The following is a 17,981-nucleotide window of genomic DNA, read 5'->3' as shown; positions in this document are numbered from 1 at the left end:
TGTCACGTGCTGATGACGCAGATACTTCCAGTTGCAACCCGTGGGATCATGGACGCGCACGTCCGTGAAACGCTATTTGGCCTATGCAACTTTTTCGATGTCATCTCTCGGAGGTCGTTTGGCATGAGCTATGCGAGCTTGAGATTTACTTCCCGCCCGCATTCTTCAACGTTATGGTGCATCTGCTGGTCCATATCGTGGAGGATATCATCCAACTCGGGCTGACGTTCCTGCACAGCATGATGCCGTTCGAAAGGATGAATGGTGTCATCAAAGGATACGTTCCCAACAGGGCACGTCCAGATGGAAGCATAGCCAAGGGCTTTCTGACCGAAGAGTGCATCTCCTACTGCACGAATTATCTAGGCATCGAGAACCCCGCTGGTCTGCCCATCAACAGGCACCTCGGCAGGCTCGCTGGATGGGGTCACCGCGAGGGTCGCCGCGAAATGCATGTCGACTTCAAGGGTTGACTCGCCGACTTTGAAAGAGCAAACCTAGTCGTGCTACAACACATAGACGTGGTCGATCCTTGGGTGGTAGAGCACAAAACCTTTATTGAGAAGACGTACAATGACCGAGGCCAACAGAGGACGGACGGAGATATAATCAAAGAGCACAACTCATGTTTCACGCGTTGGTTCAAAGGAGAAGCTTCTGTCGTACCCTTTACATGAGGATTCTTCCGCGGAAGAAAAACTCATATTCGCCTTGTCACAGGGCGCCGAGCACAACCTGATGACCTATGAGGCGTACGATATCAACGGCTACACATTCTACACCGAGGAAAAGGACATGAAGAGCGATGATTATTAGAACTCCGGGGTAACGATGGAATCCTACACCGGTAACGACAAGGACAGATACTATTGAAGGATTGAGGACATCTGGGACCTGAGCTACGCTGGAGAGAAGGTCCCGATGTTCCGTGTCAGATGGGCCAAGAGCGTCCTAAAAGAAGACCGGTATTTCACCACCATGGATATACCCGAAGCCAAATCCAAGACCGCGGGCGCAAACGTCACCGCGAAAAATGAGCCATGGGTACTGGCTTCCCAAGTGGACCGATGCTTCTTCATTACCGACCTGTCAAAGCCCAGTCGTGTTGTCGTGAGGAGAGGCAAAAGGAAGATCATCGGAATGGATGGAGTCGCCAATGAGCAAGACTTTGACAAGTACGGCGACCCGAAGATGGAAGATGACGACGACGATGAAGTACCATACACCACAAGAAGAAGCAGGACCACCCTACCTAAAGGACGTCCATTCAAGAGAAGAACTCCATTTGCGAAAAAGAAGGGCAAGAAGATTGTGAAAAGACAGCTAAGATCGAATCACGACGTGTCGGCCGCGTGTGTGTGTGTCAGTGGCAAGCTCAATTATTAAATGCAACTAAATTATTACATGTATCACTTGATTTCAACCATGTCATCTAATTCTAAATCTTTGCACAATGGTTTAAATTGTAGTCTTCATCACCAAGTTGAAGTATCGACCACCTTCTTCTTGGATTTGGAATTTTTGTTCTTCTCCCTCTTGTTTTGTTGCAAATCATCATTTACATGCACCTTGGGCTTCTTTGTGTTTTCTTCTGGTATTTTAATTGTTTTTATTTATGTTTATTCTGGTAAAATAAAAAAAGTTAGTAATGGCGCACCAGGAGAAGGTGTGCCATTGCTATCACGGTGTTTATGGCGCACCCCTAGAAGGTGCGCCATTGATATACCAATTTTTATTTATGTTTATTCTGGTATTTTATTTTTCAGTGTTCCTTTTCTTGCTTAAATTTGCAAACATTTTTTAAACTCATGAATATTTTTAAATTTGTTAATATTTTTTGAACTCATGAATATTTTTAAATTTCATGGGCACTTTTTGAATTCATGAATATTTTTTCAAATTTGATGATGTTTTTTCATATTCATAAATGTTTTACCAATTCACAAATGTTTTGCAACGCAAGTATTTGAAAAATAGTAATAACTACTTATATCGTAACATTTTAAAATTTATGGTCATTTTCTAAAAAATTATTACATGCAACTAAAAATAAAAAAAAAGTTAGTAATGGCGCACCAGGAGAAGGTGCGCCATTGCTAACCCTCCCCCCACTAAAAAAGGCAAAGATAAAAAAACCTTCGATCCCAAATCCCCAATCCCCACTGCTGCCCCCGAGCCCTCGACCTGCTGCTCCCGACCTGCGCCGCCGCCCCGACCCACTGCGCCACCGCCCCTACCTGCGCCGCCGCCCAGACCCACTGCGCCGCCGCCCAGTGTTCCTCTTCATCGTCATCGTCCCTGGGCCAAGGCTGAGGAGCCGCCGCAACGTCGCCATCGACCACCTCGTCATCTACCTCCGGCCACCGCGACGCCATCGACGGATTCGTCGTCTTCACTGCACCCCCGGCCTCCTCGAGCTCGTCCCCGGAACCGCGGTGAACTCCTCCCCGTTCCCCATTCCTCCGCCTCGATCCGTCGCCGTTTAGCCGACCCGGCGCTCGGCCGCCATGGCAGGGAGCTCGATTCTCCCGGGCGTGTACTGCCTCGCTTCGCCTGGCCGGTCCTTGCCGCCATCGCGCTGTCCGCGTGCATCCCGCCGCTCACCCGCGTCATCCGTGCGCGCGCCTGTAGCCGCTCACGGTTGCCTGCTCCTCTGCGCCTGCCTTGCTTGCCACCGCTGCTCGCTGACGCTCTGCTTCTGCGCCGCCGCTGCTAGCGCTGATGCTGCTTTGCTCATTGCCTGCTGTTGTTGCCGCCGTCCCTGCCCACACCCACCTGCGCGTGCAGCGCCGCCGACGCACGCTGGGCCACGCCCGCTCCCGTGTTCATAGAATGCCGATTTTTGCAGCAACATTGATATTCTGAATCTCTCCCTGTTCCCCACCCCTCTGTTTGTTAGCCGGCTGGGTGGATGTTGCTGTTGCATATTGAATAGATGGATGAATGGATTTATTTTGCTGCTGTGAACTGTCAATGGTACTAAATCAGTGCCCTTTTGCTGCTTGCTGCTTGCTGCTTAGTGCTCTGTTTTATGTATGTAATCCTGCCTACTGCACCTATTTTTTGGGCAGTGGCAAGATCCCAATATGAAACCCAACAAGGGAATTAGGGTTGTGATGCTGCTCTAGTTCTAACTTTTAAGTTCACTGAATTTTGTCAACTTGTGATGCTGCTGCTACTGTAGATCTTCTAAACTTGTGATCCTCTGAACTTGTGAATTTTGCTTAGAAACATCAATGAATTTGGTGATGGAGTACAGTTTTTTATAAAATGAAATGCAAGGTTGCTGATACTGTAACCCAGATCACATAGATCAATCATGCGTAGTATTGTTTCATTACTGGTGTCATATAATTTCTTATACTTTAATTAAATGTTGAATATGACTGTTGGTTGTTACTGCAGTTTGGTCATGACATATTTTGTATTTCTCTGCTATGTTCCACTTATTAATGACGGTAGTACTGCTCTTCTCCCCTTCTGCTGATGATGTTTCCTCCCTCACGCAGGTTCGTAGGAGCAGAAAGGGACACCGACCAGCAACCGCCCGCCCAACGATTATCACACCAGCAGCGAGTTCGTCCGATCGAACTGCAACTGGAACGGTGAGCCTTGCTTGTGCTCCTCCCTCTCTTTTTCGTTTCTGGTTTCTAAGGTATCTATTAATTTAAAAATAGTGGCAGTGAGGCAGCATACTATGGAAGATAGGCCTAAATGTTATAGAGGTGGGTGAACATGATGAGCCTTTCCCGTACATATTTGGTTTGGTTGATTGCCTGGCATGAGCTAGATCAAATGATCCGTTTGCTCTATTGATTCGAGTGGATGTGGATGCTTGATAAAATTATCTTATGAAATGATTCCAATGCTGGCAGCTTCTGATGTTCCAATGTTGGCAGCTTCTGATTCCAATGCTGGCAGCTTCTGATGTGAATGTTGATTAATTTCCGTTTCGGTTGAGAATGGGGCACTCCTAGGTCAAGAAAATTAGCAAAGGTCATGCCCAATTTTCTTGACCTAGAAGGTGCCCGATTCTCAACCGAAACGGAAATATTCCTCTAAATATGAGAAGAATAGATACTACCCTGATCTCATCCAATAACTCTAGTAGCCATTTTTCCTATTTAGAGCGAACATGGCCGACAATGATGAGGCCGGCGGTTCGGGCAAGCCATTCTGGGAGTTGTCCCAGGAGATGGAGGAAGAACCTCACCGCTATGAGGACGCCGCGGAAGACACCGATCCCGACTACACAACCCCTAGTGGCGTCGAGGATTACACCACTGATGGTGCCGCCGGGGATGCCACCACTGATGATGGCAGCGCACGCACAGATGGCAGCCAACCGAAGAGGCAACGGAAGGACCGGCGCCCGAACGTGCTCGGCACCGTCAAGGAGGAATTTATTGAAGTGTCCTTGATGACCCACAAGTATAGGGGATCTATCGTAGTCCTTTTGATAAGTAAGAGTGTCTAACCCAACGAGGAGCAGAAGGAAATGATAAGCGGTTTTCAGCAAGGTATTCTCTGCAAGTACTGAAATAAGTGGTAACAGATAGTTTTGTGATAGGATAATTTGTAACGAGCAACAAGTAACAAATGTAAATAAAGTGCAGCAAGGTGGCCCAATCCTTTTTGTAGCAAAGGACAAGCCTGGATAAACTCTTATATAGAGAAAAGCGCTCCCGAGGACACATGGGGATTATCGTGAAGCTAGTTTTCATCACGTTCATATGATTCGCGTTCGGTACTTTGATAATTTGATATGTGGGTGGACCGGAGCTTGGGTGCTGTTCTTACTTGAACAAGCACCCACTTATGATTAACCTCTATTGCAAGCATCCGCAACTATAACAAAAGTATTAAGGTAAACCTAACCATAGCATGTAACATATGGATCCAAATCAGCCCCTTACGAAGCAACGCATAAACTAGGGTTTAAGCTTTTGTCACTCTAGCAACCCATCATCTACTTATTACTTCCCAATGCCTTCCCCTAGGCCCAAATAATGGTGAAGTGTTATGTAGTCGACGTTCACATAACACCACTAGAGGATAGACAACATACATCTTATCAAAATATCGAACGAATACCAAATTCACATGACTACTAATAGCAAGACTTCTCCCATGTCCTCAGGAACAAACGTAACTACTCACAAAGCATATTCATGTTCATAATCAGAGGGATATTAATATGCATATATGATCTGAACATATGATCTTCCACCAAATAAACCAACTAGCATCAACTACAAGGAGTAATCAACACTACTAGCAACCTACTAGTACCAATCCCAGACTATGAGACAAGAATTGGATACAAGAGATGAACTAGGGTTTTGAGAGGAGATGGTGCTGGTGAAGATGTTGATGGAGATTGCCCTCTCTCGATGAGAGGAGCGTTGGTGATGACGATGGCGATGGTTTCCCCCTCCCGGAGGGAAGTGTCCCCGGCAGGACAGCTCTGCCGGAGCCCTAGATTGGTTCCGCCAAGGTTCCGCCTCGTGGCGGCGGAGTCTCGTCCCGAAAGGTTGCTTATGATTTTTCCCTGGACGAAAGACTTCATATAGCAGAAGATGGCCACCGGAGAGCCAACAGGGGGCCCACGAGGCAGGGGGTGCGCCCTGGGGGGTAGGGCGCGCCCCCCATCCTCGTGGGCAGGTGGTGGCCCCCCTGACGTATTTCTTCTGCTCAGTATTTTTTATTATTTCCAAAAATAACTTTCGTGGAGTTTCATGACTTTTGGAGTTGTGCGGAATAGGTCTCTAATATTAGCTCCTTTTCCGGCCCAGAATTCCAGCTGCCGGCATTCTCCCTCCTTATGTAAACCTTGTAAAATAAGAGAGAATAGGCATAAGTATTGTGACATAACGTGTAATAACAGCCCATAATGCAATAAATATCGATATAAATGCATGATGCAAAATGGACGTATCAGTCCTCCAGTGGGCATCCAACGGCACCCAAAGAATTAGTCAGTGGGTACGCGGGACAACTCGGGTGAATTCTCCGGAGCACCGTCTCGATCAACACCGAGAACCTAAGGCATCATGACCGAGGGAATTTGCACAACCTCGTCTTCACGGATCTGCACGAACGATACAAGTTCCCCGGTGACTTCGCAAAACACACGCCTCTCATGGAATAAAGTGAACAGTGCCGCCCTCACGAAGATGAGCACGGCCCTGGCTACTTGGAGAGCCGCGGTGAAGAGAAGGATTCTAAGTGGTGATACTTATGAGAAGATCAAGGAGACAAATCCTTCGATCAGCAAAGCTGACTACCTGGAGTTCAAGATCAAGTGTGAGAGCAACGCATCCGCGGAATCGAGTCAGTGGGGGAAAGATATGCGGGACTTGAACTTAGGACACCACACACTCGGTCCCGGCGGTTACAGAGTGGCGGAACCTATATGGGACAAGGAGGATGCGGAGCGTGCCGAGCAAGGCCTACTGCCCCTCTTCGATAAATACCGTGACAAGCAGACCAGGAACTATGTCAGGGCCCAGTACAAGGTGGACCCGGTAACAAAGGAGCTTACCACGGATCCGAAGATCAAGGCGCTTGAGCTTTCTGGTAAGGAATACACCCCCGCGTAATTAGCTCCATATGGTTGCATTCTAATTAATGAAGCCAAATTTCTAAATGGTTCACATTCCTTCCGCAGGACACTGAAAGCAGTAGCGCGGGGTCTCAGAGCTCCCCTTGGGACACCACTTTAAATAGGGCGTTGAACGTAATGAAACACAAGGATAAGTTCAGTAAGCCGTCGTCAGCTGGTCGTGTGGCCGGCAAAGGCTTGTCCACGAAATGGTCGGAATACTATAAGGCTAGGCGAAAGGAGAGAAAGACCAGCTCGGAAAGCCAGGAGCGCGAGGTTAAAGAACTCAAGGCACAAGTGGCGCGGATTTCGGAGATAGTTGAAGAGCAAGTGCGAGACCAACTGGGAGCGACGATCACCGCCATTATGCCTACCTTGCTTGAGGGGCTGCAGGCATGGATTGCGGGCGGCCAACAGGGGCCGCCCCCGATTCCCAGCTTCATGGGCAGCAACTCGCACAACGCGCCGGCGCCATTGGTGTCTCCGGCGGAGGCGGCATTGGTGTCTCCGGCGTCGGCGCCGGCATTGGAGCTTAATGCACCCGGGTGTGGGAAGAATACGCCGGCCGGCACCTCGGCAGCAAGCGGCCCCTCCGTCACTTGCACGTCCGCCGTTGGCGGTGCCTTGACATTAGCCGAGCTCGACGCCATCACGGTAACTAAGCCTCGGCCGATGACTTCATCTCCTTGCCTTTGACTGGGCATCCCTGATGCCCTACATGTTTTCGCAGGGCGCCCCCAACGTTCCATGCACTCTCCTGCACTTTGTGGACGGCGAGTTGATCGATGTCGCCAAGGCCAGAATCATTCAACCGGGTAACCGCGTGTTCCACGGTAATCCGATGCCACCCACCGTGTATAGGGTTCAACTGGTTCGGGTGGTGCGGGGCTGCGATGACTTGTTACCTCCGTATCGACCCCTTGGGGCCGATGAAGATGATGTGATGACCCTTAGCGCCTGCATAAGCTGGTCCATGCTTTGGCCGAAGAGCCAGATTCGTTTGGGGGCGGGGGACACCACCCCACAGACAACACCGCCAGTCGTGCCGGCGCCAAGCCATGGCAAGACCGCTGCAACGCTACCGCCGTCAGCTGATCCGGACATGCATATGGCACAGGATCTAGACGACGACGACGGTACATTTCCCAACGTCGATAAGTACTTCAACGAACATGGGTACGGTGACGAATTCTTGGGGCCTCCTTCTCAAGAACCCAACCCTGCAAAAGACGATCGCGATCTAGCTGGTACCGCGAAGAAACCCAATTGCAACAGGCGTCGTCTGGCGTTCAGTTCTCAGGAGACGCCTCCAGCTGCCGCCTTCACCGAGTCTCAGATAGCCGAGGTGCGAAATATTATCAGCCCCAACGCACTCAAGAAGGTGGTCTCTGAGCAGAACTCGATCCCATTACAGCAGAAGAAGCAGAAGGGACGGAAAAGAAAAAATAACAAGGGTGCGACCCAGCCGGCACCGACTATGATCCGTGCTCAGGACGGGCCACCTTCACCTAAGGATATCTCGAGGAGGGTGCATGTGTCGGGTAGGCCGATGCTACCGACTAATCTGCTCAATGTTGCAACCGGTGCTATGCGGAGTCTGCATGACAGTGTTCTTTCTATGGAGAAGCGGCGTCTCTCCGAGAATGATGTGGCATACCCGATTTTCATGGCCAAGGTGCCAGAGGGCAAGGGCTTTGTCGATAGCACCATCGGGCGTATGATCGTCCTGCGGTTTGATGACATCTTCGCTATGTTTAACCTTCATCCGCTGCACTACACCTTCATTCGGCTATTTTCGCTCAGTATGGAGATGCGGATCATTAGAGACAAGACCCCGGACATCGTGATAGTCGACCCCTTCTACATGTGTGCCAAGATCTTGGGCAGCGCTGGGGACCGGCAAGTCGCGAGTTCATACCTCGAAGGCGTCATTCTGGCGAACCCAGATAAGGATAACTTCCTCGTGCCTTACTTTTCCGAGTAAGTCATCCCCTCACCGCCCCGTAACATATGATTTCTTAGATTTCGATCGTTCTTTTTTTTCTAACATTCCATGTTTTGTGCAGTGACACACATTGCACACTCATCCTCTTAAGCCCGAAATATTCCATGGCCACGTATTTTGACTCGGACCGTCAGTCGAAGAAAGACTACACAAATATGAAGAAAGTTCTTGATGATGCTCTCCCCGGCTACACCAAATCTGGAGGCACCTTCAGGAGGCCAATTTGTAGGTACGGCAAGCACGTGTTCACCCGCGTAACGAGGTTCCCCTGCATCAAGCAGCCGCCTGGCAGTCAGAAGGATGCCTACTACGCCCTCCATGACATGCGGGCGATCGTATGGGACCATAATCAACTTATGCTACCAACTAATCTCAAAGATTGGGCCGCACGCTTGTCGGCAATCCAAGACGCGGACATCAGACAAGAACTCTTTCGCATCCAGTCGGAGTTTGCAAAAATCATCTATCAAGATGTCCTTCGTACCTCGGGGCAGTTCTACCTCAAATATCAACCGTCCAACAATGAAATAGAAACAACGCTACAAATGCAGGCTGACAACGACCGCACATTCATGACCATCACGAAAGACGGCAGCTTCGTCCATGCTCCGGTCCCTGAGTCGAGTCGAAAGTATTGATGCTATGTAGTTCTGAAATATCGATTAGCTCATGTTGTAATTAAACTTTAATGAACTTGTATGTCTCTTTAGTTTGGACAGTCAGTTCAACTTATATGTAATTGATTCTATTTATTAGTAGGACCATGAACTGTGCTATTAATGTGTTGCTTTTCTCTTCCGATCCTTTTGTTGCATACTTATATATTGCTTATATATTGTCTGTGAATTGCTACTAACGTTTTGTTTGTCTAGTGCATAGAGATGCCGTCGTATGTCGTGTACAAGGGTAAGGTTCCCGGAGTCTACGACGGCTGGGAGGAGTGTCGGAGACAAGTTCACCGTTTCAGCGGTAACAGTTACAAAGGGTACACCACTAGGGCGGAGGCGGAAGCTAGATACGCGCGCTATCTAGCAGGAGAGAGGAGGGAGCAGAGGAGGAACCGGGTGAACACCAGTTTCATCGCGATGATGCTCATCGTGATCGCAGCTCTCTTCTATGTGATGGTAGTTTAGATGATCGATATCGACTTTCTAATGTGATGACAAACTCGGCTAATATGATGAACTTTGCTAATGTCTCGAGAGCTAAACTTGGCTAATGTTTGAACTTTGTTCGCTATTTAGAATTTGGAGACCAATATGATGAATTCTATTGTGTGATGTTTATATTCCGTGCTGTAACGTATTTTGTAACCTGTGCAAATACCAGAAAAGCAAAAAATAATAATTACTAATATTCATAGTAGTGGCGCACCATATTGAGCATTAGTGGCGCACCAAGGCTAAATACCAGTGGCGCATTATGGGGCATAGTAATGGCGCACTTGGGGGCATACGTGAAGGTAAATATGGCCCCCTAGGAGGCATAGTAATGGCGCACTATATGGTGCGCTACTATTATCTGGGATACTAATGGCGCACCAGAGATGCGCCATTACTATTTGTTACTAGTGGCGTGTTAATAGTGACGCACCTATAGTGCGCCATTAATAGCAAAAACAGGTGCGCCACTAACAGCCTTTTTTCTAGTAGTGGCTGGCGCTCCATCTGCTTGCGGACGTAGTCCACCCTCGCCCATTTGATGGCGGTCTCGTCGGCGGTGGCCATGTCCGCATGCTCCTTCTTCACAGGGAGCAACCCTGGCTCGGTCTTCGGCCTAACGAGGCGGGAAGAAGAAGGAGAGGGGCGGCCGCCCTCGTTGAAGACGAGGGCGCCGCTGCGGCTGCGGCGCCCGAGCGGCATCTCCTGTTGCTCCGGGTTGACGGGGCAGAGCGTCGGCGATCCGGAGGACAGGGAGCCAGAGCCCGACGAGGAGGAGGTCGTCGTCTCCATTCGCCGCGGCGTCCAAGAGCCGCGACGACGCGAGAAGGTGGGCGGCGCCGGATACTCCAAGCGCGGCGTGTTGCCGGCCTCGATGTGCTCGAGGACGGCCTCGAGGGTGTGGCCGGGGACACCCCACCATCGGCGCCGCCCCTCGGAGTTGTGCCATCCGCGGGGCTCGACGCCGTTCGTGGAGGCGAGCAGGTCGGCGTGGCGGTGTTCGAAGTACGCCGTCCACAGCGCGTGCTATCGGGGGCGTACCTCGACCGCGCCTGCTCCGGATGCGCGCTATCTCGCCGCGCCGGGCGGCGGCGGTCGGCGGTGGTGGCACCGGGACTCCGCCGGCGCTCAGCTTCCACGTGCCCGGCACCCGCATGTCGGGTGGTGCCGGGTAGTCCGCCTCGTAGAGGAGCCGCGTCTCGTCCTCGTGCAGTTGACGGCGGCCGAAGTCGTTGGCCGCCGCACCGTCGCCTGGGTAACGCTCGGCCATTGCTCACCGGCGGGAGGGAGAGGGGGAGGAAAGGCGCGCTCGCTCGGTTGAGAGGGGAAGAGAGTTTCTGCGGCGATGGAGTATGTGCTCACATGCGATGGAGGGGCGGCCTTTTATAGCCGGGCTTGGGCGGTGAGAGGGCGGCAGCCATGCGTACGCGTGGTGGGATCGGGCGGGACGCGGGCGCGGCGCCTTTCACTGCGCCGCCCGTGAGGCATTAACGGAGGTTGACCGGCGCGGCATTGATTTTCAAGGGAGCCGAGGCGATGAGGACGACGATGCGCCAGGGTCGCTGACTCGGCGATCCCACCGGGCTTTCGTGCCAAAAATGCTTCCCCGGGCGTTCCCAGCGCGCCGGGTTCGGCCTTGGTCCGCCGGCGCCAAAATCGGCTATAACCAACGAAAATTAAACTTCTGGGAAGCGACTGGGCCCTTTTTTAGCGCCGGTGCTAAAAAAGGGTCTTGGGGCATGTTGGAGACGTGGCTGGAGATGCTCTCAAGTCCACTGCCGCTCGATGCGCTCTGGTGGAGCTACGACCACTCTGGCAAGCAATTTTGATCTCGAGAGGAAAGGACTCGCTCCATTGGCACAAAAAGTGTACATGGCCGTCTGCGTCGTCGACGGGCCATGCCGCCGCCGGCGTCCCTGTTCTATTCGAACGAGGAGCCCTGTTCGGTGTTGAGGTCCGCACGTTGGCAGCTCGGACAAGCGCCAACTTTCTTTCTAGGGCGGCTAGACGAACGCAGCAAAAGTTTGTCTAGTCGAGCCAACAAAATCTCCTCGACGCCAAGATCCCGCCATGCCATTATTCTAAATGCAACTTGTCTGATGTCTCCGGTCGATTCCGTTCAGACCTCTGCAGTGCGTGCGGCGCAAGACGGCACGCTCGGCCGTCGGGTCTCTGCGGGCTCCCGCGACCGGCGAGGAGTCCAAGGGCCCGGATCAGATTCGGACGGACGGCCTAAACAAATGCGGCCGAGGGGTCGAGGCGGCAACTTGTTCTGTGCTCCGGCACCGGCTGCTCTGCTCTGCCTCTGGAGGGTCATCATCGCAGCCGTCAGTCCAGCCACCAACCACACTCGAAACTTCACGGGTTATTTTCAATAGAAAAGTCGACCACAACCACAAGGCACAAGCCCGCTGCTACTTTCCTGCTGAACTAGGCCCATTCTGACATGTGGGACCAGACCCCTGCCAAGGCATCACCTCATCATAAAGGGGATTTTTCTAAGCAAAACGGAGCGCAACACCTCGGCACGCACGCAGGCGGCTCCGGGCCTGCGCCGATCCTTTTCATTTTCTGTTCTGGTGTTTACTTTGCCACCCACCGCTGCCATCAGCCATGCCATGCCAGTGTGGCCACCTACCGCGGCAGCGCTTGACGTACCAACGAGCGTACATGTCCATGTGACAGACGGTCACTCTCACGAGTGCGTTGCGGTTCAAACCTGGATCCATTCCCTTCCGGCGTTTGGGTGCGTGCACGATTGATCGCGACCTGTAACCATGCTCTGCCTAAACAATTTGTCCAAGGGAAGCCAATGGATTGGCACATTTTCTTGCAAGATTTTCTTTTGATCATCAGACTAAGAACGAGTGGGTGGACGCTGCTCCCAATTTCTTGTTATCACATGTACTACTCGATGTAACTGTGCCACAGAGTAATAAAAGTGCCTCAAGGCTTTCCCCTCAAAACAAGTTTTTTCCATTTTGCGGAAGCTGCCTAAACTTTTTTTTTTATAACGAAGCTGCCTAAACAAAGTTAACCAAACTTCATTATCTCACCCAGGAAGGAGGATCCCGGGAATCGGCAGCAAGGCCCAATAGCCCAAGACCAAAAACCCTCGGGTTCTTGTCTTTCTCTTTTATAAAAAAACTAAAATATAGGTGCTTGGTGAAAAAATATCAAAGAAACAAAGGGCATGTACAATGGTTGATAAGGCTGTCTTATCTTGTGTGCGCCACGTAATCTAGATAACACAATAAAAAATGATGTACAATGGGTTATTCTTAGTCTTGTGTCCAATAACTAGATATCCCTGAATATGTGCTGAAACAATTGTTGCTAAGAGATCATCTCTTAATTAAGAGAAGGCAAACTTTTTTTTATGGGTTCTCTCTCTTCCATCTCACAAATTATTCTACATGGCACTCCTAAGATAACATCATTGTGCATGCCCTAAAGGGTAGCCGGGGTGCCTCCTCTCCAAGAAAAGGCTAGGTTTCCTCTGTCTCCCGCCGACTCCTCCGCCTGTCCGCCTCGTCTCCCGTGGCCTTAGGGCCATGGCGGCGCGGTGGATCCCAGCCCTTGCCGGCGGAAGGGCTCCGTCTTTAGATGTTCCTTCGAGTTTTGGTAGGGTTTGTGGTAGATCTATTCTTGGTGGATTTTCTCGGATCTTGTCGTAGTTCATCTACGTTCGTCTGTCTTCAGGTTGGATCCTTTCGATCTATGCTACTCTTCAACGGCGGCGGTTGCTATTCTGGGGCGCTGGTCCTACGACTTGCCGACTGTCTACTACAACAAGGTTTGCCCGGCTCCAGCGAGGGAGGGGCGATGACGGCGGCGTGCCTTCGGTGCTTGTAATCGTCGCTAAGTCATAACCCACAAGTATAGGGGATCGCAACAGTTTTCGAGGGTAGAGTATTCAACCCAAATTTATTGATTCGACACAAGGGGAGCCAAAGAATATTCTCAATTATTAGCAGTTGAGTTGTCAATTCAACCACACCTGGATAACTTAATATCTGCAGCAAAGTATTTAGTAGGAAAATAGTATGGAAGTAGCGGTAACGGTGGCAAAAGTAATAAGAGCAATTTTGTAGTAATTGTAACAGTGGCAACGGCAAAGTAACTAAGCAAAGAGTAATATGTAAAAAACTCGTAGGCATTGGATCGGTGATGGAGAATTATGTCGGATGCGATTCCTCATGCAATAGTTATAACATAGGGTGACACAGAACTAGCTCCAATTCATCAATGTAATGTAGGCATGTATTGCGAATATAGTCATGCGTGCTTATGAAAAATAACTTGCATGACATCTTTTGTCCTACCCTCCCGTGGCAGCGGGGTCCTATTGTAAACTAAGGGATATTAAGGCCTCCTTTTAATAGAGTACCGGACCAAAGCATTAGCACTTAGTGAATACATGAACTCCTCGAACTATGGTCATCACCGGTAATGGTCCCGATTATTGTCACTTCGGGGTTAACGGATCATAACACATAATAGGTGACTATAGACTTGCAAGATAGGATCAAGAACTCACATATATTCATGAAAACATAATAGGTTCAGATATGAAATCATGGCACTCGGGCCCTAGTGACAAGCATTAAGCATAGCAAAGTCATAGCAAGATCAATCTCAGAACATAGTGGATACTAGGGATCAAACCCTAACAAAACTAACTCGATTACATGGTAAATCTCATCCAACCTATCACCGTCCAGCAAGCCTATGATGGAATTACTCGCGCACGGCGATGAGCATCATGAAATTGGTGATGGAGGAAGGTTGATGATGACGATGGCGACGGATTCCCCTCTCCGGAGCCCCGAACGGACTCCAGATCAGCCCTCCCGAGAGAGTTAGGGCTTGGCGGTGGCTCCGTATCGTAAAACACGATGAATCATTCTCTCTGATTTTTTTTCTCCCTGAACGTGAATATATAGAGTTGGAGTTGAGGTCGGTGGAGCACCAGGGGGCCCACGAGGCAGGGGGCGCGCCCAGGGGGTAGGCGCGCCCCCCACCCTCGTGGACAGGGTGTGGGCCCCCTGACCTTGATTCTTTCGCCAGTATTTTTTATTAGTTCCAAAAATATTCTTCGTGAAGTTTCCGGTCATTCCAAGAACTCTTATTTCTACACAAAAATAACACCATGGCGATTCTACTGAAAACAGCGCAGTCCGGGTTAGTTCCATTCAAATCATGCAAGTTAGAGTCCAAAACAAGGGCAAAAGTGTTTGGAAAAGTAGATACAATGGAGACGTATCAACTCCCCCAAGCTTAAACCTTTGCTTGTCCTCAAGCAATTCAGTTGACAAACTGAAAGTGATAAAGAAAAATTTTACAAACTCTGTTTGCTCTTGTTGTTGTAAATATGTAAAGCCATCATTCAAGTTTTCAGCAAAGATTATGAACTAACCATATTCACAATAACATTTAGGTCTCATGTTTACTCATATCAATGGCATAATCAACTAGCGAGCAATAATAATAAATCTCGGATGACAACACTTTCTCAAAACAATCATAATATGATATAACAAGATGGTATCTCGCTAGCCCTTTGTGAGACCGCAAAACATAAATGCAGAGCACCTCTGAAGATCAAGGACTGACTAGACATTGTAATTCATGGTAAAAGAGATCCAGTCATAGTCATACCCAATATAAATTAATAGTAATGGATGCAAATGACAGCGGTGCTCTCCAGCTGGTGCTTTTTAATAAGAGGATGATGACTCAACATAAAAGTAAATAGATAGGTCCTTCGCAGAGGGAAGCAGGGATTTGTAGAGGTGCCAGAGCTCGATTTTTTGAAATAGAGATAAATAATATTTTGAGCGGCATACTTTCATTGTCAACATAACAACCGAGAGATCCCGATATCTTCCATGCTACACACATTATAGGCGGTTCCCAAACAGAATGGTAAAGTTTATACTCCCCCTCCACCAACAAGCAACAATCGATGGCTTGCCCGAAACAACGGGTGCCTCCAACTAACAATAGTCCCGGGGGAGTTTAGTTTGCAATTATTTTGATTTGATTTGCTTAGAGCATGGGACTGGGCATCCCGGTGACCAGCCATTTTCTCGTGAGTGAGGAGCGGAGTCCACTCCTCTTGAGAATAACCCGCCTAGCATGGGAGATACAGACATCCCTAGTTGATACATGAGCTATTCGAGCATACAAAACAGAATTTCATTTGAAGGTTTAGAGTTTGGCACATACAAATTTACTTGAAACGGCAGGTAGATACCGCATATAGGAAGGTATGGTGGACTCATATGGAATAACTTTGGGGTTTATGAAAGTGGATGCACAAGCAGTATTCCCGCTTAGTACAAGTGAAGGGTAGAAAAAGACTGGGAAGCGACCAACTAGAGAGCGATAACAGTCATGAACATGCATTAACATTAATGAACATTGAGTGCAAGAATAAGTAGGATATAATCCACCATGAACATAAATATCGTGAAGGCTATGTTGATTTTGTTTCAATGACATGCGTGAACATGTGCCAAGTCAAGTCACTCGAATCGTTCAAAGGAGGATACCACCCTATCATACCACATCACAACCATTTTAATAGCATGTTGGCACACAAGGTAAACCATTATAAACTCCTAGCTAATTAAGCATGGCATAAGCAACTATAATCTCTAATTGTCATTGCAAACATGTTCATTCATAATAGGCTGAATCAGGAACGATGAATAATCATATTTACAAAAACAAGAGAGGTCGAGCTCATACCAGCTTCTCTCATCTCAATCAGTCCATCATATATCGTCATTATTGCCTTTCACTTGCACGACCGAACAATGTGAATAATAATAATAGTGCACATGCATTGGACTACGTTGTAATCTGCAGGCATCTGACACACAGGAGAAGACAAGATAATATGGGCTCTTGTTAAATCAACAATAATGCATATAAGAGCCACTTCAACATTTTCATTGTGGTCTTCTCCTCTCGACCCCCAAAGAACAAGAAAAGAAATAAAACTATTTACACGGGAAAGCTCCCAACAAACAAAAGAAGAACAGGAAATCTTTTTGGGTTTTCTTTTAATTACTACTACTACAGGCATGGAAAGTAAACTAGCTAGAAGTTACAACTAATTTTTTTGTTTTTCTTAAGGTTATTCAAACACACAAGAAGAAAGCGAGAAAAAGAAAATAACTAGCATGGATAGTACAGTGAAAAAGTATGAGCACCGACTACTATAATGAGTGTGTGAGCATGAATGTAATGTCGGTGAGAGATACGTACTCCCCCAAGCTTAGGCTTTTGGCCTAAGTTGGTCTAGGGCCATGGCTAGCCTGGCGGATATCCAAAGTTGTAGTTGGGGTTGTACTGTGATGCAGCAGCTATTGCCTCATGAGCTGCCGCTTGGAGGCGAGCTATCTCCGTCCTCCTCTTATACTCGTTCGCCTCCTCCCTGGTTATAATAAATCTTCCTTTTGTCTGAAACTCAAAGAAAGTAGGAGCAGGGAGAGCAACATGGAAAATGCGGCGCCTGTCAAACATTAGTCGGTACTGGAGAGGTTGTTCGTTCCTCTCAATAAACCGATGGCGAACCATAGCCTCATATCCTAGATAAGTGGGAGGCAATTCCATATCATTTTCATGTATGGGTATCCCAAGAAAATTAGCCACACGGGTTGCATAAATTCCACCAAACAAGTCTCCACTTAAACCATTATTATGCAACCTCCGTACAACAATGGCCCCCAAGTTATATTGTTTATCTCCTAAAACAACACTCTTGAGAACACTAAGATCAGGGACACACATGTGACATGCTTCATCCTTACCATTTATGCACCTACCTATGAAGAGAGCAAAATAATGTATAGCAGGAAAATGAATGCTCCCTATGGTAGCTTGTGTTATATCTCTAGATTCCCCCACTGTAATACTAGCAAGAAAATCTTTAAACTCAGATTTGTGAGGTTCACTAGCACTACCCCATTGTGGAAGTTTGCAAGCAGTATTAAAATCCTCTAAGTCCAGAGTATAAGATTTGCCATAGATATCAAATAGGACAGTGTGAGAATTACGTGAAGATGAAAATTTGAACCTTCTCACAAAGGAATCAGTTAGGTGATAATACTGAGAGCACTTATCTAGCATGAAGCCCTCGAGTTCAGCAGTACGCACATATGCGTCAAATTCCTCCTTAATTCCTGCTCGGACCATGAAA

General features: G+C 48.6%; 1 protein-coding gene across 9 annotated transcripts; it reads left to right on the top strand.

Moving 5' to 3' along the window:
• Window positions 1-2,160: 2,160 nt before the first annotated feature.
• LOC120973806 (uncharacterized) lies at window positions 2,161-9,895 on the top strand. Of its 9 annotated transcripts, none has more exons than XR_012203438.1 (3): window positions 2,161-2,435; window positions 3,510-3,605; window positions 9,489-9,895. XR_012203438.1 is itself a non-coding variant. In XM_073509186.1 (3 exons), the coding sequence occupies exon 3, from the start codon at window positions 7,314-7,316 to the stop codon at window positions 8,586-8,588; it is 1,275 nt and encodes a 424-aa protein (XP_073365287.1). In that variant the 5' UTR covers window positions 2,161-2,435; window positions 3,510-3,605; window positions 4,129-7,313; the 3' UTR covers window positions 8,589-9,341. The 9 variants fall into 9 exon arrangements, 4 of the variants coding, with proteins under 4 accessions (XP_073365287.1, XP_073365288.1, XP_073365289.1 ...); XR_012203437.1 differs by lacking the exon at window positions 9,489-9,895 and adding an exon at window positions 3,678-3,912; XM_073509186.1 differs by lacking the exon at window positions 9,489-9,895 and adding an exon at window positions 4,129-9,341.
• The last annotated feature ends 8,086 nt before the right edge of the window (window positions 9,896-17,981 follow it).

The sequence above is a fragment of the Aegilops tauschii genome, chromosome 2 (genome assembly GCF_002575655.3).
Source record: "Aegilops tauschii subsp. strangulata cultivar AL8/78 chromosome 2, Aet v6.0, whole genome shotgun sequence".
Classification (NCBI taxonomy): Eukaryota; Viridiplantae; Streptophyta; class Magnoliopsida; order Poales; family Poaceae; genus Aegilops; species Aegilops tauschii.
This window is presented reverse-complemented; position numbering and strand designations above follow the sequence as displayed.

What these genes read in the sequence shown, in the direction of transcription:
- LOC120973806 (XM_073509186.1), top strand. Translation starts at nt 7,314, where the DNA reads ATGCCCTACATGTTTTCGCAGGGCGCCCCCAACGTTCCATGCACTCTC.